The following is a 27,432-nucleotide window of genomic DNA, read 5'->3' as shown; positions in this document are numbered from 1 at the left end:
CGACAAGGCTGAAAAGCGTTCTCTTGGTGCTTTACGGCTGCCACAGGGAGAGGATGTTGTGACAGCCATTTAGCTGCTTTCCTCCTCTCCACTCCGTCCTACAACTGAGGGTTTAGTGGCAGAAATACTCTGAAGGAATTAAATAAATGGCTGAGGTAGGGAATAACGTAGTAATCTCATTTCTGAACATTTTATTGTTTACACTTTAGGGGGTATATAAGTGCAATAAAATAAATGAATATATTTTGATGGAATAGTGCTTTAGAATCATAGAATCAAAGAGTTGGAAGAGATCTCATGGGTCATCCAGTCCAACCCCCTGCCAAGAAGAAGGAATATTGCATTCAAATCACCCCTGACAGATGGCCATCCAGCCTCTGCTTAAAAGCTTCCAAAGAAGGAGCCCCCACCACACAAAATTATGTAGTACATAATTTTTCAGAAATTTGTAAAACATGTCAGTACAAATACTACATATTTATCTAGCACAGATTGAATAGCCCTTTTCTGGAAATCCCAAATGCTCCAAAACTAAAAAAATGCTTACAAAGCTGGCTAAAATAGTGACATTTTTGCCTTCTAAAGACTGTGTATAAAATTTCCTTCAGGTTACATGTATAAGGTGTATGTGAAACATCCATAAATCTCCAAGATCTCGTCTGTAGAAAAATATCCCCAAAATAAAATAAAAAAAACCAAAATCCCGAACATACCAGGTCTCAAGCATTTCAGATAAGGGATATTCAACCTATAAGGATGTTCTGAATTCTGCCTTTCAAAAATAATTATGTGGGTTTTCAATTAATACTAAAACATATTGTAGTTCTGAGAGCTATTTAGTCGTCTTCCATCAGGAAGTTCTGGTGCCCCATCAAACTACAAGTTAAACATGAGCCAACAATGTGATGTGGCGGCAAAAAAAGCCAATGGGATTTTGGCCTGCATCAATAGAAGCATAGTGTCTAGTCTAGATCTAGGGAAGTAATGCTACCCCTCTATTCCGCTTTGGTTAGACCACACCTGGAATACTGTGTCCAATTCTGGGCACCACAATTCAAGAGACATATTGACAAGCTGGAATGTGTCCAGAGGAGGGTGACTAAAATGATCAAGGGTGTGGAGAACAAACCCTATGAGGAGCGGCTTAAGGAGCTGGGCATGTTTAGACTGAAGAAGAGAAGGCTGAGAAGAGATATGATAGCCATGTATAAATATGTGAGAGGAAGCCACAGGGAGGAGGGAGCAAGCTTGTTTTCCGTTTCCCTGGACGCGGAACAATGGCTTCAAACTACAAGAAAGGAGATTCCATCTGAACATGAGGAAGAACTTCCTGACTGTGAGAGCCGTTCAGCAGTGGAACTCTCTGCCCCGGAGTGTGGTGGAGGCTCCTTCATTGGAAGCTTTTAAACAGAGGCTGGATGGCCATCTGTCAGGGGTGCTTTGAATGCAATATTCCTGCTTCTTGGCCTGGATGGCCCATGAGGTCTCGTCCAACTCTTTCATTCTATAATTGTGGGTTGTCTCTCTTAATGATAAAATTTTTAAATTTAAATATATTTTGACCTGAATTATATTTGATATTGTTGTATATTGTTGGTACTTACTTGAGGTATAGGATGTTTGCCTTTTTTGTAGGTAAAGTGGCCTGAGTTCCTTCAGGGAGAGGGTGGCCTAAGTATTATTATTATTATTATTATTATTATTATTAAAGTATATGAAATACTGCATTTTCCCCTGCTTAAGCCATATCCCTTCTGGCCTTTTTGTGCCATTGGCTGACTAGAAAAAATGGGCCCTGGACAAGCAGAAATTAGCCACCTTTCACCTACAATATATTTTCAAATTCTCAGAACAAAAGTGCAGGTGTAGCTACATCCCATTTTCAGATTTCACTCGTATTATTATGCAGTTCCCCAAAAGTATCCCAGTAGCAATGATTCTACCCCAATGTAGCTTAAAACAGCGTACTAACAAACACGAAGGAGCCCTTGGTAGCGCAGTGGGTTAAACCACTGAGCTGCTAAACTTGCTGACGGAAAGGTTGCAGGTTCGAATCCGGGGAGCGGCTTGAGCTCCTGGTTAGCCCCAGTTTCTGCCAATCTAGCAGTTCAAAAACATGCAAATGTGAGTAGATCAATAGGTACCGCTCCGGCGGGAAGGTAACGACGCTCCATGCAGTCATTCTGGCCACATGACCTTGGAGGTGTCTACGGAATACACAGGCTCTTCGGCTTAGAAATGGCGATGAGCAGCAATCCCCAGAGTCGGACACGACTGGACTTAATGTCAGGGAAGACCTTTAACCTTAATAATCATGATCTGAAAACGATCACTTTTATCTTTCTTAAAATGAAGTATTCCACAAAAATGGTAAAGTAGCCTACTCCAGTTAAAAAGTGAAATTGGTACAGAACACTGGGGGGAAGATTTCTTTTTGAATCATTTTACACTATAAAACACTTATATTTACCCTGGACGAAAATCTGAGTTCAATTTGACCTGCATCTCATATAATTATTTATTTAAGCCATTTCTTTGGTTCTTACCTCTGTGGAATATTTAGAAGCTACATAAAAACCAGTAGCAATTCATAAAAACAACTGAATTTCAGTATTTTATAAAGGACCCCTTCCCTGAGACTTATTTCAGTTATTTCACCACACATAGATATGCCTACATAACAGAGATTGTGTAAATAATTGTTTATTTGGGTCTAATTTAGAAACATGTGTACCACTGCTTCACAATTTATTTTAAAAACTTTATAAAAATAACAGATATATACACATTAGTGTTCTTCATGCCTGTTCAGTTTTGGAAAGCCTCAACATTAGTAATACTATTCAACAGACTTTCATCTTTACAGGGAAATGTTAAGCTATGCACCGCAATAAAAATAAGAGTTCACATTCAAAACACAAAATCAAGTATCATCGCTGTACTGCAGATCTAGAACAAGACTTTCTTAAAGAGAGATAATATTGGGAGTTTTTTTCCTACTCATCACTAAATATACTAAACAGAATAAAGCACTTTCACCGACACAGCGAGACCATATTTTGCATTGCATAATTCCTAACTAGCATGAGAAACTGGTTTGAATATCCTTGATTATAATGGTATCTGGCCTAAATTTGTTACTGGGGGAGGAATGAACCGAACATGCAGCTCCAGCTGTGTTCAAGCCTGCCTAATAATTACAATTGCATTTTCCAAGCTTAACCACAAAATTCATTCTTACATGACTACAAAACATTTTTGGGTTAGTTCTACACTTTCAAGAAAATGTGAACTTGATGCATAAAATCAGCAGGCTTTGACGTATTGGTGGCAGCATAATTGATGCACTGCCAATGCTTTTGAAGATAAGACTAAAATAAACAAGTTAATTACAGAATAAAACCCATGATCTGTAAGGTACAGCTTGTAATGACCTAAATGTGCACTCAATTCGGATTTGCCCAAAGTTTAAAAACATACAGTACGTCTCTATAGTAGAAATCCAGTCATTCTAGAAGGATAAATGAATACTGAAAGGTGGTAGGGGTAAATAGGGACTAAGGGGATAAATATTAATTTCAGTGACAAATATCTGAATGAACATTGACATGAAGTTAGTGAGAAACAAGATATTGGAAGAGCAGGACTAGAGTTGATCCTGTATGCCCATGCGGGATGTTTTGAACAGTGTGATTTCTCAGCCTGTATAAAGAAGAAATAAATAGTCTTGGAGCCCTGCTCTAAAATTACTTTTTATAAAAAACATATACCATGTACATACTGAAAAGTTCATATCCTGAATCATGTGTTGGGACAGTGATGACCTAGCAAAAATTGATTTTTAAAATAAAATAAACCCTGACATAATGCTTGTATTTTAAAAAATCCCATAAAGATCCAAAACCCTTGACTCCTACCTAAAAAGGAATGAATGAAGCTCACTGCTTCATAAGGGTACTGATTAAAAATATTATTGTTTGTTTTCTTTAAAAATTCAGGATTTGGGTATCCTGCCTGAAATAGTTATTTGGAATTCTTCTTCTCTTCCTCTTGATTGCGACACATAGAAGTCAGTAGATTTTGCCAAAGCCTTCAATGGAAGCATCATCAGTGGATTTGCCAAACTACCACAGCAGTCTTCAAGAAAAGGTTGCTCCCTGTAGGTAAAATGGATGTTGTTTATTGCCATCCACTCTGGGGAAGACTTGTTTGCAATGAAAAGGGTGTCCCGGGAGTTCCTGGTGCAGCAGAATATGTAGTAAAAACATCAGGCTGTGATGTGTAGTTCTCCAGAGCAGAAGCAGAGTGTGCCTTTAATCAAACAAAGAAAGGAATTAAAAAAGACTTCTGAGGAGTTGCTTCCCTAAAATTGAATTTTGACAGCAAGGAAGCCCAAGTTTTGCTCCTAGAAAGGTCCCATATTTAAAAGCAACACAGTATGAACATTTGTTGTTGTCACATAATAGTGACAAATGAAAATAGGTATAGTAACATTTCAACAGTCACGCCTTATGTATAGAAGGATGTTTTTAAGTGGAAGTGAAATCTAATGAAAACTTCACCTCTGAGATTGCCATTACACATAACTCTTGAGATGTTAAATATGAGAACTTGATATTTACACTGTGTACTCTTGCTATTTTCAGAGACACAAACTTCTTTCTGGGGGCATTAAGAACTCTTACACCACCTCTTTCATGTGGGCACTGTAGCCACAAACATTTGGAGAGAAGTCTTCCTTTCCCATTATTACAGCTTGAATGAGATCTGAATTACAAAATGTATACTTGGTAACTTCAAACCTCTGCAGTAACTCCTATATATCTAAGGTAAAGGTTTCCTCTCGACATTAAGTCTAGTCATGTCAGATTTTAAGGGGTGGTGTTCATATCCGTTTTTAGGCTGAAGAGTCGGTGTTGCTCATAGACACCTCCAAGGTCATGTGGTCAACATGATTGCATGGAGCGCATTACCTTCCTGCAGAAGCAGTACCTACTGATCTCACATTTGTATGTTTTCTAACTGCTAGGTTGGCAGAAGCTGGGCCTAACAGCGGGAGCTCACCCTGCTATCCGGATTTGAAACTGCCAACCTTTTGGTCAGCAAATTCAGCAGCTCAGTGGTCTAACCTGCTGCATCACCAGGGCCCCCCTATATATCTAGTCTACATCAATATGAATCAAGCAGAGATATTTCATTATTACTTAGATTTTAAAAGGAACTCTTGAAATAAATAGAATAAACATGCTGTTATATATATCTGTATATAGCATATTACAGATACAATCAAAGTGCTGGAGAAAATTGAACTTTTAGTGTGGAGGTCACATAACTTTTGTGTTTATAACAAATTGATCAGATGATTGTGTATTCCATTCAGATACTATATTTACCTGTAGTAATGCTGACTGTGCAGCTGCACTGTGCTGAAGTTCTTGTAAGGAAGACTGTGTAGCACTTTGGGCAAGTCCAGGGATGCCAGGAAGAGAGAGAAGTCCTGGGAATACTGTATTACCAGGAGCCTGGAGCCCAGAAGTCAGGCTAAAATAACCAGATGTAAAATATATTCAGCTTTGTCAGACATTGCAACCAACATTTTACTATACAAAATTCCAAGGAGCACTGTAGTTAGTGAAATTTAAAATACAAATGCCGAGTTTTTTGTGTGTATCCAGTTACTTATTACATAGTTATCACTTGGGCAAGAAGGATTTTGCATGTGGAAACTGTTGCCTGTGTTTGAAACATGAAGATTAATTACTTCAATCCAGAGACTCTCAGCCTTTGGCTTTTCAGTGTTTTGGATGCCGGTTCCCCGAAGTCTCAGCTATTGCAACCAATGATCAGGCGTTAAGGGAAAAGAAGTCCAAAACATCTTGCTAGAAGCTGAGAGTGACTGTTTCAATTAACAAAAGATGCATCCTAAATCCCTCCTATCAGTTCCCATTATTTGACATCTCTTCAGAAGTCTTAATGCAACCCAAGAGCCAAATATGCTTAGCTAAGAAGGAATTCAATACTTTGTCCCCTAGCAAGGTAGATTTTTTAAAAAATCAAGGTGATTTCAACAAAAAAAACCTTAAAAACTGATTATAAAAATGAATTGTTCATAAGTCATAATTATGTTTAGATATCACAGTACAAAGATAACCAACAATTTGCCAAAGAAACTGCCTTTCATTATTGGCACAAACAACCTACCCAGCCTGTGCCACAAGTGCAGAGTTGAAGTTTGAGCTAAAGGCCGAGGCAAACCCTGGCAGCACTGGCGCTGGAGATGGGGCTGTGGCAGCTGCCGGCAGTGGTGCGACTGCTGCTACTGTAGAAGATGCCTGGAGCCCAGGGAAAGAAGGGAGAGCAGGAGTGACAGAGGGAGTGTTAGAGACAGGGAAAGGAGGGAAGGATGAGTTGCATGATCCTAGAGGGACTTGAGGAACAGAAAACAGGGAAGGGACAGCGCTGCACAAGTTAAGGGGAAATGGTGGCGCTGGAGCAGCCGCTGAAGCCATGAGCGTTGGGAGAACGGTGCTTGCAGAGTTGGCATGAGGTGAAGAAATGGCTGATGTTGTTGTAGGTGGAAGGGGCAGCAGAGATCCCGTTGGGGTAAGTGCTGGATTGCCAGGAAAAGCAAAACTGCTGGTCAGGGAAGTGAAAGGAGGAAGTGCATTATATACTGGAGCAATTGGAGCAGAAGAGCCATGTGGAGCGATGGAAGGGCTGCTGTTTAGAGGACCACTCAAAGAAGAGAGGCTAGACAGTGCTGGGTTAAGGGAACCAGGTAAGCTGCCTGGCAATGAAGTAGCAGAGGCATACACATGGCCAAGAGCTGACAAACCTGAAGTGCTATGAGAAGGCCCAGCAGAATGCGCTGGGCCTTTGAAACTGGAAAGAGTAGGGCTGATGGGCTCAGTTTTCACAAGAGCTGGAATGACTGTGGCCGCAGAGGTGGCTGAGACCTGCTGTTCATGGTTAGCAGGGCTTGGGCAATGGGAAAGAGCCCCTGAGGAGGCACAGTTGCCTGGCATGGTGGAAGATGCCAGTGTGTTCAAAGGGGACTGTGCTGGAGGGGTTGCACTACTGCTTACTCCAGGTTGAGATGGGAGTCCAGAAAAAATCGATAGTCCTGGAGTGGGAAGGACAGAGGTACTAGTTGGAGTGTAACATTTGTTACTCAATGAAGAGGCAGTTTCAGAATTCTGGCTGGTAAGACCAGATAAAGAAGCAAGCTCAGCAGAAGGCAGAGCAGTTGAATTCATCATGGAGCCATCACTGGCTGACAAAAATCCCTTTAAGACGGATAGGAGTGGGTTGGGTAAGTTAAGTGGGCAGGATAGGCTAGTGGCAGGAGAACCAACAATAGCAGAAGAAAGGGGACTGGCTATTCCTTGAGGAGTAGGCGTCAGGGACAAAGGCATGCCAGCAAAAGCAGATGACAATGAATTGGAATTATTAGCAGGGGAAGCAACAGATGATGCAGGAAAAGGCAGGCTGGCGAATGGCGAGGAAGCAGATGTAAAACTTTCGTTAGATGCAGGGTTGGCACATGGTGTAGACACCCCTTGCGGAGCTGTTGCAGCAGGAAGCATGGAGGTCAGCCCAGAGAAAGTTGCAGGGAGGGGATTGGGGGTGGCACAATGAACAGATGTATTAGGAACACTAGGCAGCGAGTGGGATTTGATAACAGAAGGAGTGGGAGTCAATGGCTGAGGTGAATGGACAGATGAGACCTGCCCTGGGAAGCCAGGGAGGGCAGGGGTGGACATGCTTATCCCCGGCGTTGTTGGAGATGGAAGTGCTGATGACTGGCTTATTGCCTTAACAGATGACGGGGTTGGGGCTGGAGAAGCTGCAAGGTTAGACCCATGAGGTGTAAAGAGATGGTTCGATTGTGTAGCAAAAGCTGGAAAGAAACAAAACTGGTAAGAATTCTTGGAAATCAGCAGAAATGCTTGTATTCAACATGAATGCATTCTAACACGGTTTACACAGCAACTAAGGGGCACAAGAGCAAAATAAAAGATGCTTATCACAACTTGCAAAAAGTAACATGGTATGCAAAATGATATATAGCCACTGATTTGATTGGTCTTGTTTGATCAGTTCAAACTGTAGGACAATCAGAATTCAAACAGGATTATACTCAGGGGACCTGCCTGAGGCAGATAGGATCAGAGCAGGCATTTTGGCAGTGCCTCCTGGTGACAAGAGAGAGGCAGGAGGAACCGGGCATGGTAGTCTCTCCCAAAGACCTCCCAGGGGTTCTGGTACTAGGCCAGGGCAGTGGCTACTGTTGTGGCTATTGTTACCTAATATTTTTGTGTCTGGTGGTTAATTTGTACAGAGCTATTAGCCCTGCATACACAACTGTGCTACTGTACCAAGTATTAAACTGTGCTACTGTACCAAGTATTAATAACCATTTTAAACTTGTGTATGAGTGCAGTAAATATCTGAGACTGTCCAATCTGCAACTATGAGACAGTATGAGATCATTTATAACTAGTGCCAAAAGACTAGTTAACATTTGCTACAAAGCGACCATGGCAGTGTATCTTTTTGATCCTGCATGGCATCACAGTTTATATCAGGCCTCTTCAATCTCTAATTGTGTGTACCCTCAACTCCCAGAAGCCCTAATCAGCTTGTTCAATAGTCAGGAATTCTGGGAGCTGAAGTCCAAAACACCTGGAGGGTCACAGGTTGAAGAGGCCTGGCTTATATGATATACTCTTTGTTTATACTGCATTTACTTGCTAAACTGAAAATAAACATGCTTAATGGCACAATTCTATTCACTCAGAATTAAGTCCAGCTGAGTTGAAGAGAGCTTTTTCTCAAATAAGCGTGCATATGATTGCAAGTGAAATAGGATTTTAGTATAATTTCATGGGTGGGGAGAAAGAGGTGCAATTCCTGTTTGCTTTTAAGTATAAGACGAAATTCAGTGTTATCCAAAACAGCAAAGGTAGTTTTTGACCTCTTGTACAAAAGGCTTTCAAGCAATGGGGTGAAATAAGAAAAGTATTCTCACACCTCAATAATATTAACGGTTCAGGGATCATAACTACAATATTATTTTTCTGCTCCACTATGGAAAAACAGTACAAAACATACTGTGTTATAACTCTGATTTGGAGTTTGAGTTGGTTTCCAAGTATCTATGGGACCAACATTCATTTGAAAATATTACCATTCATACTATAATTTGCAATGGCCCTTGAATGTATTTACCTGTGTAAAGATGGGAGGCTTTTAAGAACCTATTATAGGCAGTCTCCAAGTTATGTACAAGATAGGTTCTGCAGGTTTAATCTTAATTTGCATTTGTACATTTTTTGATCTTAAGTTGAACAGGTACATTTTTTTCCAGTGAGCATTTAATAATGTTTAGACAGTAACCAGAACTGATTGCCAATCACTTAGCACTTTATAGCTACATTCTGTGCATTCAGCTGGGCTGCTATATTGATTACACGGATCTTTTAACTGATTCTATTTTTAATAGAGGTTGCTTTATCCAATTTATATACCTGCTTTATGTAATGTATTATTGTTTTCATGTTGGTGTATTTTGTTTTATGTATTATATATTTTATGTATGGCATCTTTGTGTGCTATTTTGTAAACCGCCTTGAGTCGCTATGGGAGATGGTGGCGAAGTATAAAGTTTTTTTAAAATTGTAAAACAAAAATGTTTTTGATAGCATAGGGAAGGGTTAATGTTTGTTTTGCTGTCTATGCCCCTGTTCAGAAGATCAGTCTCCCTCCCCCAAGTCAAGGTTCTGGCAAAGTGTGAGGGAGACTGGAAGGAGTTACAAACATCTGACTTACGAATAAATGAGAGGTTGCTTACCTGTAACCGTAGTTTCCCTAGTGACAGCACAGACACGTAGGGAAACTTATAGATATGAACTGGCGGCCAACTGAGGAGTGATGGTGCTAGCTCGCAGTTCCTTCCCAGCCAAGGCTCCTCTTGGTGTGAAGGAAACAAGGGGCAAAGGAGCCCTGGCTGGGGAGGAAGAGCAAGCTAGCACCATCACTCCCCAGCTAGCTGCCTATTTGTATCCATGAGTTGTTCGCAAGTCAGATGTTTGTAACTTGCGGACAGCCCGTACTGAATCATTACTTGGGATAGGTTTTTAGAGCACAGTCAGGAAAACTATCATATATCAATTATTTATTGTCCAGCCTCGAAGGCTAAAAATGACTTTTAGTCCTTTTTAGCTTCCCATAACGACACCAAAACACCTCTTATTTTGGTGTAGTGATTTGAGTCTGGAGACCAGGGCTCGAATCCCTACTTGGCCATGGAAACCTACTGGGCAACCTTGGGCAAGTCACATTCTCTCAGCCACAGAGGGAGGCAAAGGCAAACTCACTCTGAATAAATCTTGCAAAGAAAATCTTATGGTAGGTTTTGGGCAAACTTTGGCCCTCCAGGTGTTTTGGACTTCAATCCCTAGAAATCCCAGCCAGCTTATTGGCTGTTAGGAATTGTGCGAGTTGAAATCCAAAACACCTGGAGGGCCTAAGTTTGTCCATGCCTGCAGTAGACTCATCTTAGGGTCCCCACAAGTTAGAAAAACCTGAAGGCATACTGTAACAAGTGTGATTGAGATCAAGTGTCAGAAACATTCTAAAAAAATTAATTGCATTTTGATACTTTAAGGTGTTATTCCTTATTTTAAAAAATTAAACAAAATAGTATTCAACAAATAAATAATATGTATTTCCTTGGGAAGCATCTTTTTATATTACACAGCTTCTCTCTGCAAATGAACAGCTTACCTTGGCTTTGGGAAGATTTTGTCTGATTTGAAAGTTCTTCGTTTTCTACATAAAGGATATAATTAATTAGCAGGCTAGAGAAAAAATATTGTCTGAGACTACTGATAAAGACAGTTATTTAAAAACTAACACCACATACACTATTTATGTTAAAATAAGTGTAAATGTCATAATTCCTTCTTCTCTCTTGTCATTTTTATGCCTCAGCAGTTGGTGAGGAAAAGACAGCACAATATGGACTCACTTCCTACATCTTATGATCCAAAGCCACTGGAGCTGAGGATATGAAAATCTCTCAGACTGTTTCGTTGTACTTTTGTTCTTGAGATGACATATAGTATTTTTTTTGTTTAAATTCATGCATATTTTAAACCCAATTTGGTGCAGATTTTTAAATTGTTTTGGTTGCTTCTATTTCTTGTGTTGTGCTTTATTTATTACTCCAAAACACTCCATAAATTTCCCAGATTTGAAAATGCTTGCGTGCATTTCTTCTCACAGAGTCTCAAGAGGCATAAAACGGTTACTTTCATCAAGAGTGCTGAAACCAAAACTGGTGGATAGGGTGGGAACCCTTGTGGTGACTTGTTAAGCCTACTTGCTGTCCCAACCCTCCACGGAGCTTCTTCTATATCTCAGTTATGTTGGAGTGTAACCAAAACAGACCCAATTTCCTGAGGATACCTGCTTTACCTGTTCCTACATGGCTAGAGGTATACGGTGGTGGAACTGGCAAGCCAGGGGCAACAACATTAGCTAGTGGAACAAGACCCGCATTATTGTAAGCACCTAGAAGGGGAAACAGAAAACAAAAAGATCATGTCATAATGATATTATACATGCAAATCTAAGACAACGGCAATTTGTGGAAATACTAAGGATCGCTGTCTTGTACATATTGCCATCCACATGCTTAAATCAACTATAACGAAAGGAGAAATGGTGGATAGCTGCTAGGAGCAAGGTCTCCCTTGGGTGTGGCAGACACTATATGAAATGCCTTCACAATTGATGTTTTGTCAGATTCTGACACTATATTATTTTACCTTTTTGTGTAGGACATGAATGTTCTAGAACCCCTTTAACTTACAATTCTATTGGTCTTATATGATTTACTTCTTTTAATTATACAAGGCCACTGAACAGGATTAGGAGGGGTATAAAAACAGCATGATATAATCAGTATGTATGCAGAATAACTTACTTTTTCTCTAACTGAAAGAATAAGAATTAGATAACTCAAAAATACATAGCTCAAATGAAAAACACTACATCGTGCTAACATTAGAAAGTCGCCCAAGGGCTGAGAAAAGCAGTATATAAATGAAATAAATAAATAAATAAATAAATAGAAAACAGATTTTAAAGAATCGCTGAATGGCTCAATTATTCCAAGTAACTGAACTGAAATTAACTACCTTTCAATTCAAGTAACAGAATAAAAAGTTTGGGGGAATCAGGCAAAGAAAAGAAATTATACAATGGATACCAGTTCCAAGTCAACACCAAAAGTTTAAGATAAAAAAACAAAACATACACATAGCAACTGTGGCCATTATCTGTCTACTCAGGAGGTAGACAGCAAAAGTATGGTCAAGGAAGAAATAACCACAGGGCACAATCAGGAACAAAGAGCTTACTTGGTGCAATGGTTGCATGTGGTCGGCAAGGAGGGATAGGATAAGGAACAGGTTTATGTGGATTGTAGGTCGCTGGAGCCTAAACGAAAAGGACAATAGTAAGTTAAAACATATACACATCCAGCTGCTGAGAAGGTAAAGGTAACCAAGGAATACAAGAGCAACATGTGCTGGACTTTGATACGATGCCAGCTTCAGCTCATTTCTTACATTCCTTCACTGACTCTCACTTCCTTATGGGATCTAGCCTTTGGAGCTGAACTGGATAGCAACTACTACAGAGGCTGGGATCGTGTGGTTTACACATATAGCAGAAGTCTGTCTGTTCTGAACTCCTCAATTTAGAAAAAGATGGGATTAAACAGAAGAAAATTACCACTGCTAGGGGCCTGCAAGAGAAGTCATTCTCTTTTAAAACAAGACACAGCTCGCATTAAAAGACAAAACTGGATTTTCTTTTTGCAAATTTGACAATGAATTTGCAGTCACTTCTGATTTCAGCTGTTATTTTCCCCTCTGAATGGAACAGTAAAGTCCAAGGCAGGAAACTGATGCCCATAGCTTACCCAAGCCATTCTACAGTTTCCTTTTTCACTTGGTTTGCCTCATCCCTATTGAACAGAATAATCTTATCTAAAACCTGGATTAATATATTCCTTCACCAGCTCTGAAAAAGTAACTTCCCAACTGCCATCCTTGGATTCATACATTTTAGAAACACTTATTTTCGTATTGTGTATTTCCCCCCTTCCAGTGATTAAAAAAAAACACCACCCCTATGGCAGTACTGGCAGTATTTGATCTTTGTAACTGATTTTTTTCACCAAGCGCAACAAATATTATATTTGTGCTATTTTATATTTTTCTTATAAATAATTCTATTCTGTTTCAAAGAACATAAGCAATAATTCAAATTGCTCCAGCTTCATTACTGAGACATACTGGTTTGGATGGTCCAAGAATACGAGCTGCTATTCCCTTGCCTTCGTTAGTATTATCTTCATTCTCCTTCTTGACTGGAGACCCCTGGAAAATAGAGAGGATTCACTGGTAAGGACCATACTATACCCTGAACAAGATGCGAAGACAGGTAACACAAATTTGTAAAAGGGTATAATTTTGTATTTAAAGGAAAGTAACATATGTTTCAGAACCAGCTCAAGTTATATTCTAACATTTCCAGATTTAGTAAAGGGATGCATACCGGAAAAATCCCATTTATGCGGCTAGGCTTTCCCTTTGGATAGGGGTTCCCAGGAATCATACCACAGGAAGATATCATAGCATGAGGTGCTTTGCATCCTGCTTTGGATGCCTGCAACAAAAGTAAAAAATGGAAAGACAATTAAAAGTATACTCATACTGAATTAGTAAATAGAGTACACTAAATAATAATGATAACGATAATAATAATTCATAATTCACTACATCCTTGTGAATTATTATGTTTTACTTGTAAAAGTCCTCTAGTGGCAGAGGACTTTTACAAGTAAACAAGCAACTGAAGAAGATAAACACACCCTGGCAGAATATGTCAAGGAAAGCCAAGAACCTGCTTTAATTGAAGTCAGTAATTGGAAATTTCTCAAAGCACAGCAGGAAAAAAAATCAGTACAAGAAAACTGCACTACAACCAGAACTAACAGCTGGCACAACAAAGCATGGGCAGTTCCTTGACAAAATTGAAGGAAAAGTTGATAAGGAGAAGACCTGGTTATGGCTCACAAATGGAACACTGAAGGAGACAGAAGGCCTGATTCTTGCAGCCCATGAGCAAGCCATTAGAACAAATGCCATTAAGGCCAGGATTGAAAAATCAGCTGATGAACCAAAATGCAGACTGTGCAAGGGAGGTGATGAAACCATTGATCATATCCTCAGCTGCTGCAAGAAAAATCACACAGACAGACTACAAACAGATGCACAACTCTGTGGCCCAAATGATTCATTGGAACTTATGTCAAAAGTACCACCTGCAAGTAGTAAAAAACTAGTGGGATCATAAACCTGCAAAGTAAAATAGAAATTGAACACGCAAAAATACTGTGGGACTTTCGAATCCAGATTGCCAAAGTTTGGGAGCACAATACACCAGACATCATGATTGTGGAAAAGAAAAAAGTTTGGATTATTGATGTTGCCATACCAGGTGACAGTCGCATTGAGGAAAAACAACAGGAAAAACTCAGCCGTTATCAAGACTTCAAAACGGAACTGTAAAGGCTCTGGCACAAACCAGTACAGGTGGTCCCAACGGTGACTGGCACACTGAGTGCTGTGCCAAAAGACCTCAGTTGGTATTTGGAAACAATAAATATTGACAAAATCACGATCTGTCAACTGTAAAAGGCCACCTTACTTGGATCTGCACACATCATTCGAAAATATATCACACAGTCCTAGATGCTTGGTAAGTGTTTGACTTTTGATTTTGTGATATGAAATCCAGCATATAGATCTCGTTTGCTGTGACATACTGTGTCAGTAAAATAATAATAATAAAGTTTATTATAGATTTTATATCACAAAATCACAAGTCAATCACTAGTTTATTATTATTATTATTACTATTATTATTAAGATGGTGAAGACAATGAATGGATGCATACATAAATGGCAGCATGGATATAAAATTCAGATTATTTGGTTCCACAGATGTCACCTCAGCAGGATTATGGAAAGGACAGTCTTGATTACAAGACAATATGGATAAGGCTTGTAAATTAAGATTAATTATAAAGCCCAGTTTTAATAAAGGGAAGCCAGCCAACTGACCAGTCATGCCATAATACCTGTTCAAGAATTCTTCTGCATCTCTTCTTCTCAGACATGCTAGTTCGGAAGAGATCTTCAATAAGGCGGTAATTCTGAGCATCAATAATATTGCTATAAAATGAAGCATTTGGTTTAGAAAGTAAATAGTTTTCAAGCAAACAATCAGCAGAATTTTCATTTAGTAGTGTATTTCTCGATTAAGATTTATCAGCAGCAAAATCATAATAAGCCAATTGAAATTGTTACGATAATACCAGATTGTTATAATTTATTGGGTTGAAAGTTTTAATCTGCTAAGCCTCCATCAAACCAACTACCAACAAGACTTGCACTAGAATTAACTATGACAGCATGCATGCAAAGCAAATCAACAGTCAATACTTACGAAGCCAACAGCTCTAGTGCTATAAGTTTGTCTTTGCTAAAAGTGAAACAGTTGAGGATGTTAACCACTTTTGCTGCAGAAACAGCCACCATTTTCTAGAAACAAAAGAAAAATAAGTTGTCTCAGTCCCTATCATGGACATGTCATAGGTTTACAAAACAAATAGTTTAAAGCTTGTGGCAACAGAAGTATGGGTCAAAGTTCACACCAACAAATGCTTCATTGTCTACTAAAGCATGCTGTACTTAGAAAAAAGATGAATCACAAATTAGATAGAAGCAAGAAAGTCAAATGTTGCTACTGGGATTGAAGAAGAAATCAGGGAAATGTGATTAAATGAAACTACTGCTTCAATACAAAATCAAACAAACTTACATGCTGTAATGCTTTCATTGCTTTTAATTGTGGTTCAGCCCAAGAGAAGTACCTCAGTAATTCAACAATCTGCAACAAAAAGAAATTCTATACTCCATTGCATATATAAAATATTTGGTTTAAATAAACAACTAATCTGCTGCTACTGAATTCTCTAGAACAGCAATCCCCAAGTGCTAGTCCTCCTGATGTTCTGGACTTCAACCCCCCCCCCCCCCCAAGTCCCACTTCCTTGGACATGTCAGAGTTCAGACTCTCCAGTCTGGCGCAACAGGCGTGTAGTTTCAGAAATAAGCAATCTCAGGCAGCATTCTTCTAAGAGAGCTTTACTAAAGCATCTACTGCATAGGAACTACATTTTGGAACACTAAAAGATGGCGACGGACACAGCACAAGACATACAGGCAAAAGTAAACATTCTGTCCTTCAAGCTGGGTAACTCCCTCTTTCTTCCCTGGGCAAAGGAATTTTCGTTATCTCTGTCTCAAGGTTCTTTCTCTCTCTGCCTCTTAATAACAATTCTAACACATAGCTGAATCCATCTTTGAAAACCAATACTAATACATTGTAATACATTATAATACTAATACAAACACATTGAAAACATACATACATATGAAATAACTATAACCACTCTGACAATTCCCCCTCTTTTTCAATGTGTTACAATACTTCTCTTACATACATTCATGTGGTTTGCATAATAGTAACTTCTTGACTCTTAACTCTCAACTTCATTATTACACATCTGTCTACTATTTTAACTTCTATAATAACTTCATCATACATTTGCTTCTCTTAACTTCTCTTCACAATCTAATGACATTTCTATTACATACAATCATATCTTTGTTTGTTTCTATTACATCTTAAACACATATTATACTTCTTCCATATTACTCTGCTTGCTTCATTATAACTTTTCTACACACAGTAACTTTTTTCATTACATAACACATTTCTGCAAACTTATAATGTCTTAGTACATACAATCATGTCTCCATACATTTCTGCATCTCTTTTACATATTAACTCTATATCATTACTGCTCTTCTTTTCATAATGTCTCTTTGTGATTCTATAATCTTTTCAATACACACAATTACTCTTCTTCATTACTTCTTATTGCATATCATTCTCTTAATACATATCATTCTTACATTTCTTCTTTAAGTACAATATTCATTTGTTCTCTCAATACATCATAGCTACTTAATACATCATATCTTCAATATAACTACTATTCTTCGTTACCTCAATACTTTAATAACCATTACCTTTAATAATCATTTCATAATAATTGTAACCTTTTACACTCTATAACTTTACACCACATGATTTAACTTCTTAGTCTCAATACATCAATACAACAATACAGGGGAATAAATGCATCATAAAAATCTTAGCAATACACATAGCAAAACTACAAAGAACATAAAACACATTGCATTTTTGCAAAGGCACCTACGCTTTTTAGTTGAACACAGTTTCAAACATCTTGCACTATTACATTTTTGACAATCTAAACCAATTCATAACAAACTCATTTCATTTCAGAACATTCTGGTACTTGCTGGTTCTAGAAATCACTATCATCCCAGCTGGTGTAATCTTTCCCTACTGCAACTGTATCTACGCCCCCAGTGGCTAAATTATGGTACTGCATGTATTTCACTGCATCTCTTTCATTCATGACACTAATTTGCTTTGTAACTATTGGCTCTTCAGGTTCCTGTTTAACTTGCAAACTCTTTCTTTCAGGTGTTTTTGTCATTTCTCCTTTACTTTGTGGTGATTCTGCTTCTGACTTGTATGTGACTTCTCTTTCCTTTGAATGTGTACCTCTTTCTGCCAACTCTTGCACCCTCTGCATCACTTCTGCATATTGCTTAGCTATTTTCTCACTCTTTGTCTGTGTGTGTGTTCCTGACTCATGTCTCTTTTTCACTTCTGTGCCTGTGGCAACACTCCTTTCCTTTCTACGTGTATCTGGCTCAATCTTTACCTCTTGTTTCTGCTTCTGCTCAACCTGTACATCTGGTGCAACTTTTCTCTCCTCTCTCTTTGTGGGTAAACCATGTAAATTCTCTTTGTTAGTGTGTATGTCTTCCCAGTCTCTCAATCTTTGAAAATATGCCACTCTAGCTAACTTGACTGTTTGTGGTGAACTCAAAAATTTTAGATAATTCTTATAATAGCCTATGAAAAACATCTCACGATAACGGTTGCGTTTGTTTCTCTCATTCACAGGTAATAACACATTTGCACAGTGTCCAAAGATTCTCATGTGTCTGAAACTTGGTGCATAGCCATACAACTTACGAAAAGGAATATCATCCAACACCTGATCCCATAAACGATTCATTATATAATTAGCTGTGTGAATTGCTTCCGGCCAATAAACATTCTCAATCTTCGAGTCTTTGAAAATACATGTTTTCATTTCATTTATATACTCCATTCTTTTATCTGCAATTCCTTCCTCATTCTTAAACTGACTCATTTCAATGACTTCAATTCCTTCTGACTTCACAAACTGTTTTAACTCATCTTTACACACTTCAGCTCCTTTATCAATATACAGCGTCTCCAGTTGCACATCAAAAACATTCTCAACCATTTTTAACCAATTTCCGAGCTTCTCAGTGGCCTCTGACAAATCTTTCAAGAAATATACAAAAGAAAATTTAGATAATTTCTCCACTATCAACATAGTAAATCTAGAATTTGCACCACTTTGTTGGTAAGGTCCTGCAATACTAATGTGTCCTATTTGGAAAAGTCTCTCAGCTCTAATTTTGGACTTCTTGTAACACTTAATTGGTTGTCTTTTTACCTCACTGCAGATTGCACATTTTAAATCAAAATAACATTTTTCAAGCTCATATTCTGGACACAAATTTAAAGTTTTCTTCAAGACTTCCATATCAGCATGCCCCATAATCCTATGGAGTAAATGTATGCACCTGTCATGTTGAATCTCATTTTTAACACATTGCACTTGTACATTCTCATTGCTCTCTGTCTGATTCAATTTCTCAAACATTAAGTACATTTTATCTTTCTTCACACCCTTGGCAATCAAGACACCCTTGGGGTCAAAAATATAACAATAAATTCCCTTGAACTTTACTTGATAATTATGTTCAGTCAAAGTTGCTACACTTAACAGATTAGTTCTCATTTCTGGTACATACAATACTTTCTCCCAACAAACATTAAGACAAGGGATATAACACGTCCCAAACTTTTCAAACATGAGAAAGGACCCGTCAGCCATAGTTACCATACTCCCCTGGGTATATTGGGTGCAATTAAAATGACGTAGAGAATTCGAAATATGATGTGTCGCACCCGAATCTAGTACCCATCTGTCTCTTTTGATGCCATCCAGTTCTCCTACAGCGGCAACCATGATCCTTGCTTCTTCGGCTTGACTTGAGCTATTTCTCCCATAATAGCCCCCTCTGCTTCCGCGACCTCTCTTTACTCTAACTCCAGGGACACGGCCCCCTCTGGACTGGTATCTTCTCTCCACACAATTCCGAGCATAATGTCCAATTTTATTGCAGTTGAAACACCTCCGGCCAGCCTGGGCAAATTCTTTGGAAAGTCCCGCTTCTCTGGCTGCAGCTGACACCACACAGGAATTTATCTTTCTGCTGCTGTTTCTCTGTTCATCTTCACAGTAACTGGTCTCGGCTCCATATCTCTCACAGGCCGTTCCACTGAGTTGAAACTTCCTCTCTTTGCAATCTCTTTTATAATGCCCTCTTCTGTTGCAAAAATAACACCGATGACGGTCTGCACATCTCACCGACGATTCATCACATCCATCACTCCGTCCGTCATTCTCATAAGTTAGTCGGAACTTTGAAAAAGCCATTTCGTAACCTCCGGAATCCCGGATTTAAGCCCAGCTGTAAGAAAAACAGCTTCTGGCAGTTTTATGGCTTGGCAGATTCCAACATCAATCACCTCCTTAATCACTCAATTGGCCCAGCGCGCCCCGCTGCGTATCTTCTTTCAAAACTCAGCCTCGTTACTCACCGCAGGCTGCAATCTTTGTCATCAACTCACACTGAATAGCCACGGCAAAATTCTCTCTTTTGCTCCGTCAGGCTGTTTCAGTTCCCATGCTCCGTCAGCCTCTTCTGTCAACTGGGTTGCAATTCAGGGCTCCGGCAGCATGCTTACAGGTCTGCTCCTTGGTACTCTTATCATCCATAAATCTGGTCATAATCCTGGGCATAATCTGGGCCCATAACCAAATGTCAGAGTTCAGACTCTCCAGTCTGGCGCAACAGGCGTGTAGTTTCAGAAATAAGCAATCTCAGGCAGCATTCTTCTAAGAGAGCTTTACTAAAGCATCTACTGCATAGGAACTACATTTTGGAACACTAAAAGATGGCGACGGACACAGCACAAGACATACAGGCAAAAGTAAACATTCTGTCCTTCAAGCTGGGTAACTCCCTCTTTCTTCCCTGGGCAAAGGAATTTTCGTTATCTCTGTCTCAAGGTTCTTTCTCTCTCTGCCTCTTAATAACAATTCTAACACATAGCTGAATCCATCTTTGAAAACCAATACTAATACATTGTAATACATTATAATACTAATACAAACACATTGAAAACATACATACATATGAAATAACTATAACCACTCTGACAGGACAATGATCAAGGATTCTGGGAGTTGAAATATAAAATATATTGAAAACCAGAGTTTAGGAAAAACTGCCCTAGAAATAAAGTTATATTCTCAAAAAAAAAAAAAAAAAAAAAAGAGAGAGAGAGAGAGAGAGAGAGAGATGGAGATGTGTTCTCTATGTCATTTTAACAGTCAAGAACTAGTTTAGCAAGATTACCACGGATTCATGATGTGTAGGTAATTAAAATTCTGCAATTAAAATCAGACCCAAGGTTTTACGACCTGGATTGTAAACCACCATCAGAGTTTTGTAATGGAAATCTGAAAGCAAGTACTGTAGTGCTGATAACAGCTCCTGTGCTCATGCCAAGAGTGAGGTGATTTTTTTCACGAGGATAGCATCTGATCCCACAATGTGCAGAGCACAGGACGGGGCTATATAGTTGACAAACATCTATTATCGACTATGGTTCTTACATTGACCACAGGGGAAACATCTACACCATGATACAAAACAAATACTGACTGTATGTACAGTATTATCACTGTCATGATACCCTTATGTATTTATCAATCAAAATATTTGTATCCTACTTCATATCTAGTATCTTAGGTAGATAAAATGAAACTACTTTAAGCAATTTATTGCATTTACACCTCATTTTCCCTCCAGTGAGGAATGTACTGCTCTTCTCCACCCTATTTCATACTTCAAAAAAACATTAAGACATAGGTCAAGTTGAAACAGGTGTTCAGCTCAGTGTCTCTTAGTCCACCACTTTAACCACTACACTACACTGGCTCTCATACTATCCTGCCATTTTGAGAAGAACAATTAGACATGTTGAATTAATTTTTTTGCATCACAGTGACATTTGGTTTTAGTTTCACACTGCAAAGATTGTATTTTGTTTATCATTACCTGTTCACTAGAAAAGTATCCGTGTACATAATCAATTGCTTTTAATTTGTACTCCATCAGCACAGCCTACAAAACACAGAAGATGTAGTTAGCAAAACAGAAATAGAAATTTAGCTTTCAGGACTACATGAAGAATGAGTTAAGTCTATTAGTCAATTAGGAATCAAAACATATCATGCATTAATAAAATGTGTAAAGGTAATAGTTTAAAATAGCTGTTGTTTGCCTTCCAGTCTATTTGGGCTTAGGCAAACTATCACTAGGTTTCCCTAGTAATATTTGTTCATAAGGGATTTATCGTTGCCTCCCTCTGAGGCTGAGACTAGATGATATGCCAAAGGTCAGCCAGTGGCTTTCCATGGTTGAGTGAGAGTTCAACACCCTGATCTCCAGAGTCATAGCCCAATGCTTGAACTCTCATATATCTTATAAAGACTTTTAAGAAATTACTACAAGTAAGTAAGTAGTGTTACTCAATGGAACCTACAATCAAACAAATAACTTTAGGATTGTGATGTGTAACATATCAAAAGAGAATGGATACTCAAATACATGTGATCAATATCATCTTTATGAAATCAAAAGACTCACAAGTTTCATAAAAAATTAAATTAAATACACCCTAAATTTATCAAATATACATTATCTAACAAACTACAACAGAAACTATATGCTGCTGTCCCTCTGTATCTGTGGGATGTATTCTATATTCCAATTTTCTTTTCCAAAAGGCAAATCTTGATTCTGCCATGTTATATAAGGGGCACTATTTTACTATGCTGCTGTATATAATTGGACTTGAACGTCCACAAGTGTTGGTATATCAGGGGATCCTGGCACTTAACCCCTGTAGATACCATGGATACAATAAAATTATGGTGCGAAAGAATTTTTAAAAACATCTATACAAGAGTATTTCAGTTACTCTAGGCTATGGTTTTCTAAAGAATCTATCTCTAAATAGACTTTTCATATGCCATCCTGCCAAAGGCAAGAGGTATTCTGCCTCCCTTATATATTTAGTGTGATATCTGTGCTGTATTTACAACATGCTATTTCTTTAATCATATCTTACCTTCCTAATTTCATCAAGCACCATCTCAAATGCCTTTTTGTCCATCTTGTATTCTTCAGGGGCACAGCCTTTGGGTTTGTTCAGGCACTCTTTACTGCAAAATTACTTACTGTGAATGAAAAAACAAAAAAGAACATAAAAGTTTAATATACATTTGCATCTCACTAAGTATGATGTTCATCAAAAACAGTACAAATGTGGGATTGCTAAATGAGAGAACTCCATCTTTGGAGGCTTCTGAGTGGACTTGATTTTTGAACCCGTTACTCCTTTTCTCCTCAAAACCTCTATTTATGAAAAATAATATAGACAAACTATTATTCAGAGGAAGGTTAGCAAGACAGTGTGAATTCTGCTAAATAAATTATATGAGGAAAATCCAGAAGAGCTGAACATTTGGTCCAAAGAAAAGCTATTCCTGTTGTTATATTGTTATATTGATGTATTGATGTTTATACTGTTAATTAACTTGTTATATGATTACTTTTAAATACCCAATAACCTTGTACTTTGTATACTGAAACTGTTGCTGTTAACCGCTCCGAGTCGCCTAAGGGCTGAGAGGAGCAGTATACAAATAAAGTAAATAAATAAATAAATTCTTTGTTGCTCCAAAGAGCAATATTAGAGACAACAAATAGACATTGGTGATGTGTTGTAATATATTCTTGTACCTTTGGGCTGATTAAGACATACAACATAACAAAAAAAAAAAAAAAAAAGAACCAGCATAATGTCGTGGTTTGAGTATAACTCTGGAGTCCAGGGTTCAAATCACTGTGTAGCCATGGGAGTCCCTTGGATGATGTTAGGCATGTTACACAATCTCAGTCTCAGAAGGAGTAGTGGCACCATCCTATGAAATCCTGGGATTTGTAGTTTAATGAGAGCTCTAGTGCTGCAGTTTGTTCTCAGATTTCAGTCATAGAGTTGTTTTAGAGTATAATGCCTAGAAACCCAAGTCAACTTGAGAAATGATAACTGATTCCGGGAGCTGATGCCTGAAACATTTGGAGGACTCAAGACATAGAGGCACTAGATCAGACTAAATTTGAATGGCTTCAGTGTACTAAATAGTCTGCTCTTTAGCAGACTAAATTTGAATGGCTTCAGTTTACTAAATTACAAATCCTAAAATTCAGTGCTGATTAGTAATCAGTATCAGTCCCGATAAGTGCTTGGATGGGAGACTGTCAATTCCAGGTACTGTAGGCTATATTTCAGTAGAAGGAACCGGTAAAACCACCTCTGAGTATTTCTTGCCAAAGAAAATTCATGGTGTTGCCATAAATCAACAGCCAGGCACAGTGGGCACTTAATATTCAACAGGGTTTGGTTTCAGAATTTTCCATGGATACCAAAATCCATGGAGGCTCAAGTCCTGTAACATACAATACTATAGTAAACAGCATCCCTTATGTAAAATGGGAAAGGGTTTGTTTTTTGGTGGGAAGAGAGGGAGAGATATTTTCAAGCCATGGCAGGTCGAATCAGATATAGAATTACGTATGTGAGCCAATATATATTGAACACAGAAGTCAGAAAAAGCTGATTTAGGATAATATTTTCAAAACTCTGTTGGGATTTATACATTGGAAATACCATATTATGCAGCCAGTCAATGTGATGAATTGTAATTGTGTCCTTGAACAGACAGGTACTAGTTTGTTGTGTACCTTCAATTCATTTCCAACCTATAGAATCATAGAATTGGAAAAGACCTCATGGGCCATCCAATCTAATTCCCTGCCAAGAAGCAGGAAAATCGCATTTAAAAGACCCGACAGATGGCTAACCAGCCTCCGTTTAAAAGTCTCCAAAGAAGCAGTCTCCACCACAGTTCACTGTTGAACAACTCTCACTGTTAGGAAGTTCTTCCTAATAATGTTCATAGGGTTTCTATTGCAGTATTTCTTCTGAGGCTGAAAGTGTGTGACTTGTCTGAGATAATCTGGTTTCACAGCCAAGCAGGGATTCCAACACTGGGCCCCAGAATCAAAGTCTGATGCTCAAAGCACTACACGATAGACTACGGATGTATCTATACTCCAGAATGAATGCACTTTGGCACCACTTTTAAACTGCCCTGGCTCAAGTCTAGGGAATTGTGTGAGTTGTAGTTTTTCAAGGGGTGCATATCCACATTGGATTGAATGCAGGCTGACACCACTGTAACTGCCATGGCTCAAGGCTGCGGAGTCATGGAAGTTGCAGTTTTACAAATAGTTCCCACCAAATTACAATTTCCAGGATTCCATAGTAGAGAGTCACGGCAGTTAAAGTAGTGTCAAACTGCATTACTCCTACAGTGTAGACATGCAGCCTATATTTTTCCCTGAAGGAGAGAGGAGCAGGTTAAGGTCACATATCAACAAAGACATAAGAATAATCTCTGGAATAATATACTGCACTAGACATGGACAAACTTGGGCCCTCTGGTTGTTTTGGACTTCAACTCCCACCATTCCTAACAGCCTCAGGCCCTTTCTTTTCCCCCCTCAGCCTCTTAAGCTTAAGAGGCTGAGGGGAAAAAGGAAAGGGCCTGAGGCTGTTAGGAATGGTGGGAGTTGAAGTCCAAAACATCCAGCGGGCCCAGACTTGCAAAGCCTGGTCTACACTAGGATTAATGCAGTCTGTTCATAATTCTTGTAGTGCTATTATTATTATTATTATTATTATTAATATAGCTATATTTATTATATTTATTTATTTGTACCCTTCTTTATCTGTCACAAAGGGAACTCAAAGCAGCTTGACATAAAAGCATTAGTATACAATTTAAAATATACAAACATTACAACAGAATGGAAGAATATGCCTTCCCCACTTCTCCTAAAATTGGGTAGCTTTATTTTATTTATTTTTAATAATAATAAAAATAATAATGAACCTTTATTTATATACCGCTCTATGTCCCCAAGGGGACTCAGGGTAGTTTCTAAGTAACCTCACCAAATCATATAGAGTAAACAATGTAAACATAAAATTAACAAAACAACATAAGCATAAAATTATCACAATAACACATATATATTAAAAGTAATCCTGCCCGTTTTCATTTATATTTATTTACTGTACTTTTATTCTATTCTATCTAGCCCTGAAGGGGACTCGGGGTGGCTTCCAAACTGGCAATAATTCAATGCAATCTATATAACTAAAAAGGTAATGTTTGTTTGTGGGATTAACATAACTCAAAAACCACTGGGCAAACTGACACCAAATTTGGCCAGAATACACCTATCAGGCCAACGAGTGACCGTCACTCATAAAAACACTGAAAAACACAGCAAAAGGGACTTAAAAGCCCCAAAATAAAAAATTACAATGCATGCGCATAGCCACATATATACGCAAACATACATATATACATATATATTTTATTTATTATTTCGGTTACTTTTACCCCGCCCTTCTCACCCCAGAGGGGGACTCAGGGAGGCTTACAAAGGCACAATTCGATGCCGGCATCAACATAACAGTAGAATAAAAACAATATAGCAGCAATTAAACAATTAACAATCAATTTCTGCACTGCAACAATAAAACCAATAAAACCGATTTCACCTAATTAACGCTCAGCGTTCGCCATCTCATAGTCCAAATTCCAATTCCACTTTGTCAGTCCTGTCAGTCCTAGTCGTCCAATTATCTTTATCTAGTTGTCAGATTGCCCAAAGGCCTGGTCCCCACAACCACGTTTTCAATTTCCTCCTGAAGGAGAGGAGGGATGTTGATGACCTAATTTCACCCGGGAGTGAGTTTCATAGGTGAGGGGCCACCACTGAGAAGGCCCTGCTCCTCGTCCCCACCAACCTCATTTGTGATAGTGGTGGGGTTGAGAGCAGGGCCTCCCCAGATGATCTCAAACTCCGAGGTGGGACGTAGAGGGAGATGCGTTCGGACAGATACGCTGGACCGGAACCGTATACACACATACACAGAAAGAGGGAGGAAAGGAAGGAAGGAGAAGGAGGGAAAGAAGGAGGGAAGAAAGGAAAGAAAGAAAGGTAGAGAAGGAAGGAAAGAGAGAGGGATGGAAGGAGAGAAGGAACGAAAGAAAGACAGAGGGAAGGAAGGAAAGAGACAAGGAAGGATGGAACCAAAGAGCAAAGGAAGCAAGGAAAGAATCAGGTAGAGAAGGAAGAAAGAAAGGAAAGAAAAACAGGGAATGAAGGAAGGAAGGAGAAAGAAAGGAGAGAAAGAGGGAGGGAAGGTTGGCCACAACAACGTGTGGCGGGTACAGCTAGTACAAAGATATACAAATACAATATACTCAGTGTATTCAGGAGTATACTTTAGTATCTACTCAGGAGTTGTATGTTTTGCCTCTTTTGCAGGGGGCTACCCTATCTTGGGTATTTCCTGGGAACTGTGGTGTGGTGAGGCAGAGAAGGCCTTGTGGCACTCCAACTCCCAGAACTCCAGAAGCATTGCACCATGGCAGTCAAAGAGCGTAAGCCTGACCTGAAAGGGGCGTCGCTCGGGGGGCAGGCGTGTTCAGAGCCGCATCCTCACGCAGGCATGACGCTTCGGGGGCTCCTCGCTCCGGGTCTCGGCTTCAACGCGGCCGCGAGGGTCGAGGCCTCCCACTCTGGCATCGCCCCGGCTGCTCAAGCGCCAAGGAAGGGAGGCCGGGGAGAAAGTAGGCCCGAAGCCCTCCGAGGTCATACGAAGGGAGGCTCGGGGATTCGGCTATGAACCCCAAACGCGTGGATGGGACCTCTCGGCCGCCGTCGACGCCGCAACGCGCGAAATGCTCCACACACAGACGCCAACCTCGAGCCGCGTCGCGCGCCGATGACGTCGACGCGCAGG

The 27,432-nt window shown here is 39.1% G+C and overlaps 1 protein-coding gene and 2 long non-coding RNA genes across 4 annotated transcripts; 1 reads left to right on the top strand and 2 right to left on the bottom strand.

Annotated features, from left to right (window-relative positions):
* Window positions 1-22: 22 nt before the first annotated feature.
* Window positions 23-11,202, top strand: LOC132764832 (uncharacterized). The gene is made up of 3 exons (XR_009630380.2): window positions 23-155; window positions 7,823-7,919; window positions 10,996-11,202. It is a non-coding gene; the product is annotated as an uncharacterized lncRNA (long non-coding RNA).
* Window positions 2,688-27,432, bottom strand: PROSER1 (proline and serine rich 1). 2 transcript variants are annotated; one of them, XM_060758890.2, is made up of 14 exons: window positions 27,082-27,432; window positions 22,615-22,723; window positions 21,540-21,605; window positions 15,964-16,032; window positions 15,589-15,683; window positions 15,221-15,314; window positions 13,633-13,743; window positions 13,371-13,454; window positions 12,429-12,507; window positions 11,473-11,577; window positions 10,789-10,833; window positions 6,202-7,900; window positions 5,394-5,541; window positions 2,688-4,311 (listed from the first exon to the last, which is right to left on the bottom strand). In XM_060758890.2, the coding sequence occupies exons 2-14, from the start codon at window positions 22,657-22,659 to the stop codon at window positions 4,180-4,182; spliced, it is 2,772 nt and encodes a 923-aa protein (XP_060614873.2). In that variant the 5' UTR covers window positions 22,660-22,723; window positions 27,082-27,432; the 3' UTR covers window positions 2,688-4,179. The 2 variants fall into 2 exon arrangements, with proteins under 2 accessions (XP_060614873.2, XP_060614882.2); XM_060758899.2 differs by having other exon boundaries at window positions 11,482-11,577.
* Window positions 16,274-19,221, bottom strand: LOC137095829 (uncharacterized). Its single transcript, XR_010908991.1, has 2 exons — window positions 17,241-19,221; window positions 16,274-17,189 (listed from the first exon to the last, which is right to left on the bottom strand). It is a non-coding gene; the product is annotated as an uncharacterized lncRNA (long non-coding RNA).

Source organism: Anolis sagrei, chromosome 1 (assembly GCF_037176765.1).
Source record: "Anolis sagrei isolate rAnoSag1 chromosome 1, rAnoSag1.mat, whole genome shotgun sequence".
Taxonomy (NCBI): Eukaryota; Metazoa; Chordata; class Lepidosauria; order Squamata; family Dactyloidae; genus Anolis; species Anolis sagrei.
This window is presented reverse-complemented; position numbering and strand designations above follow the sequence as displayed.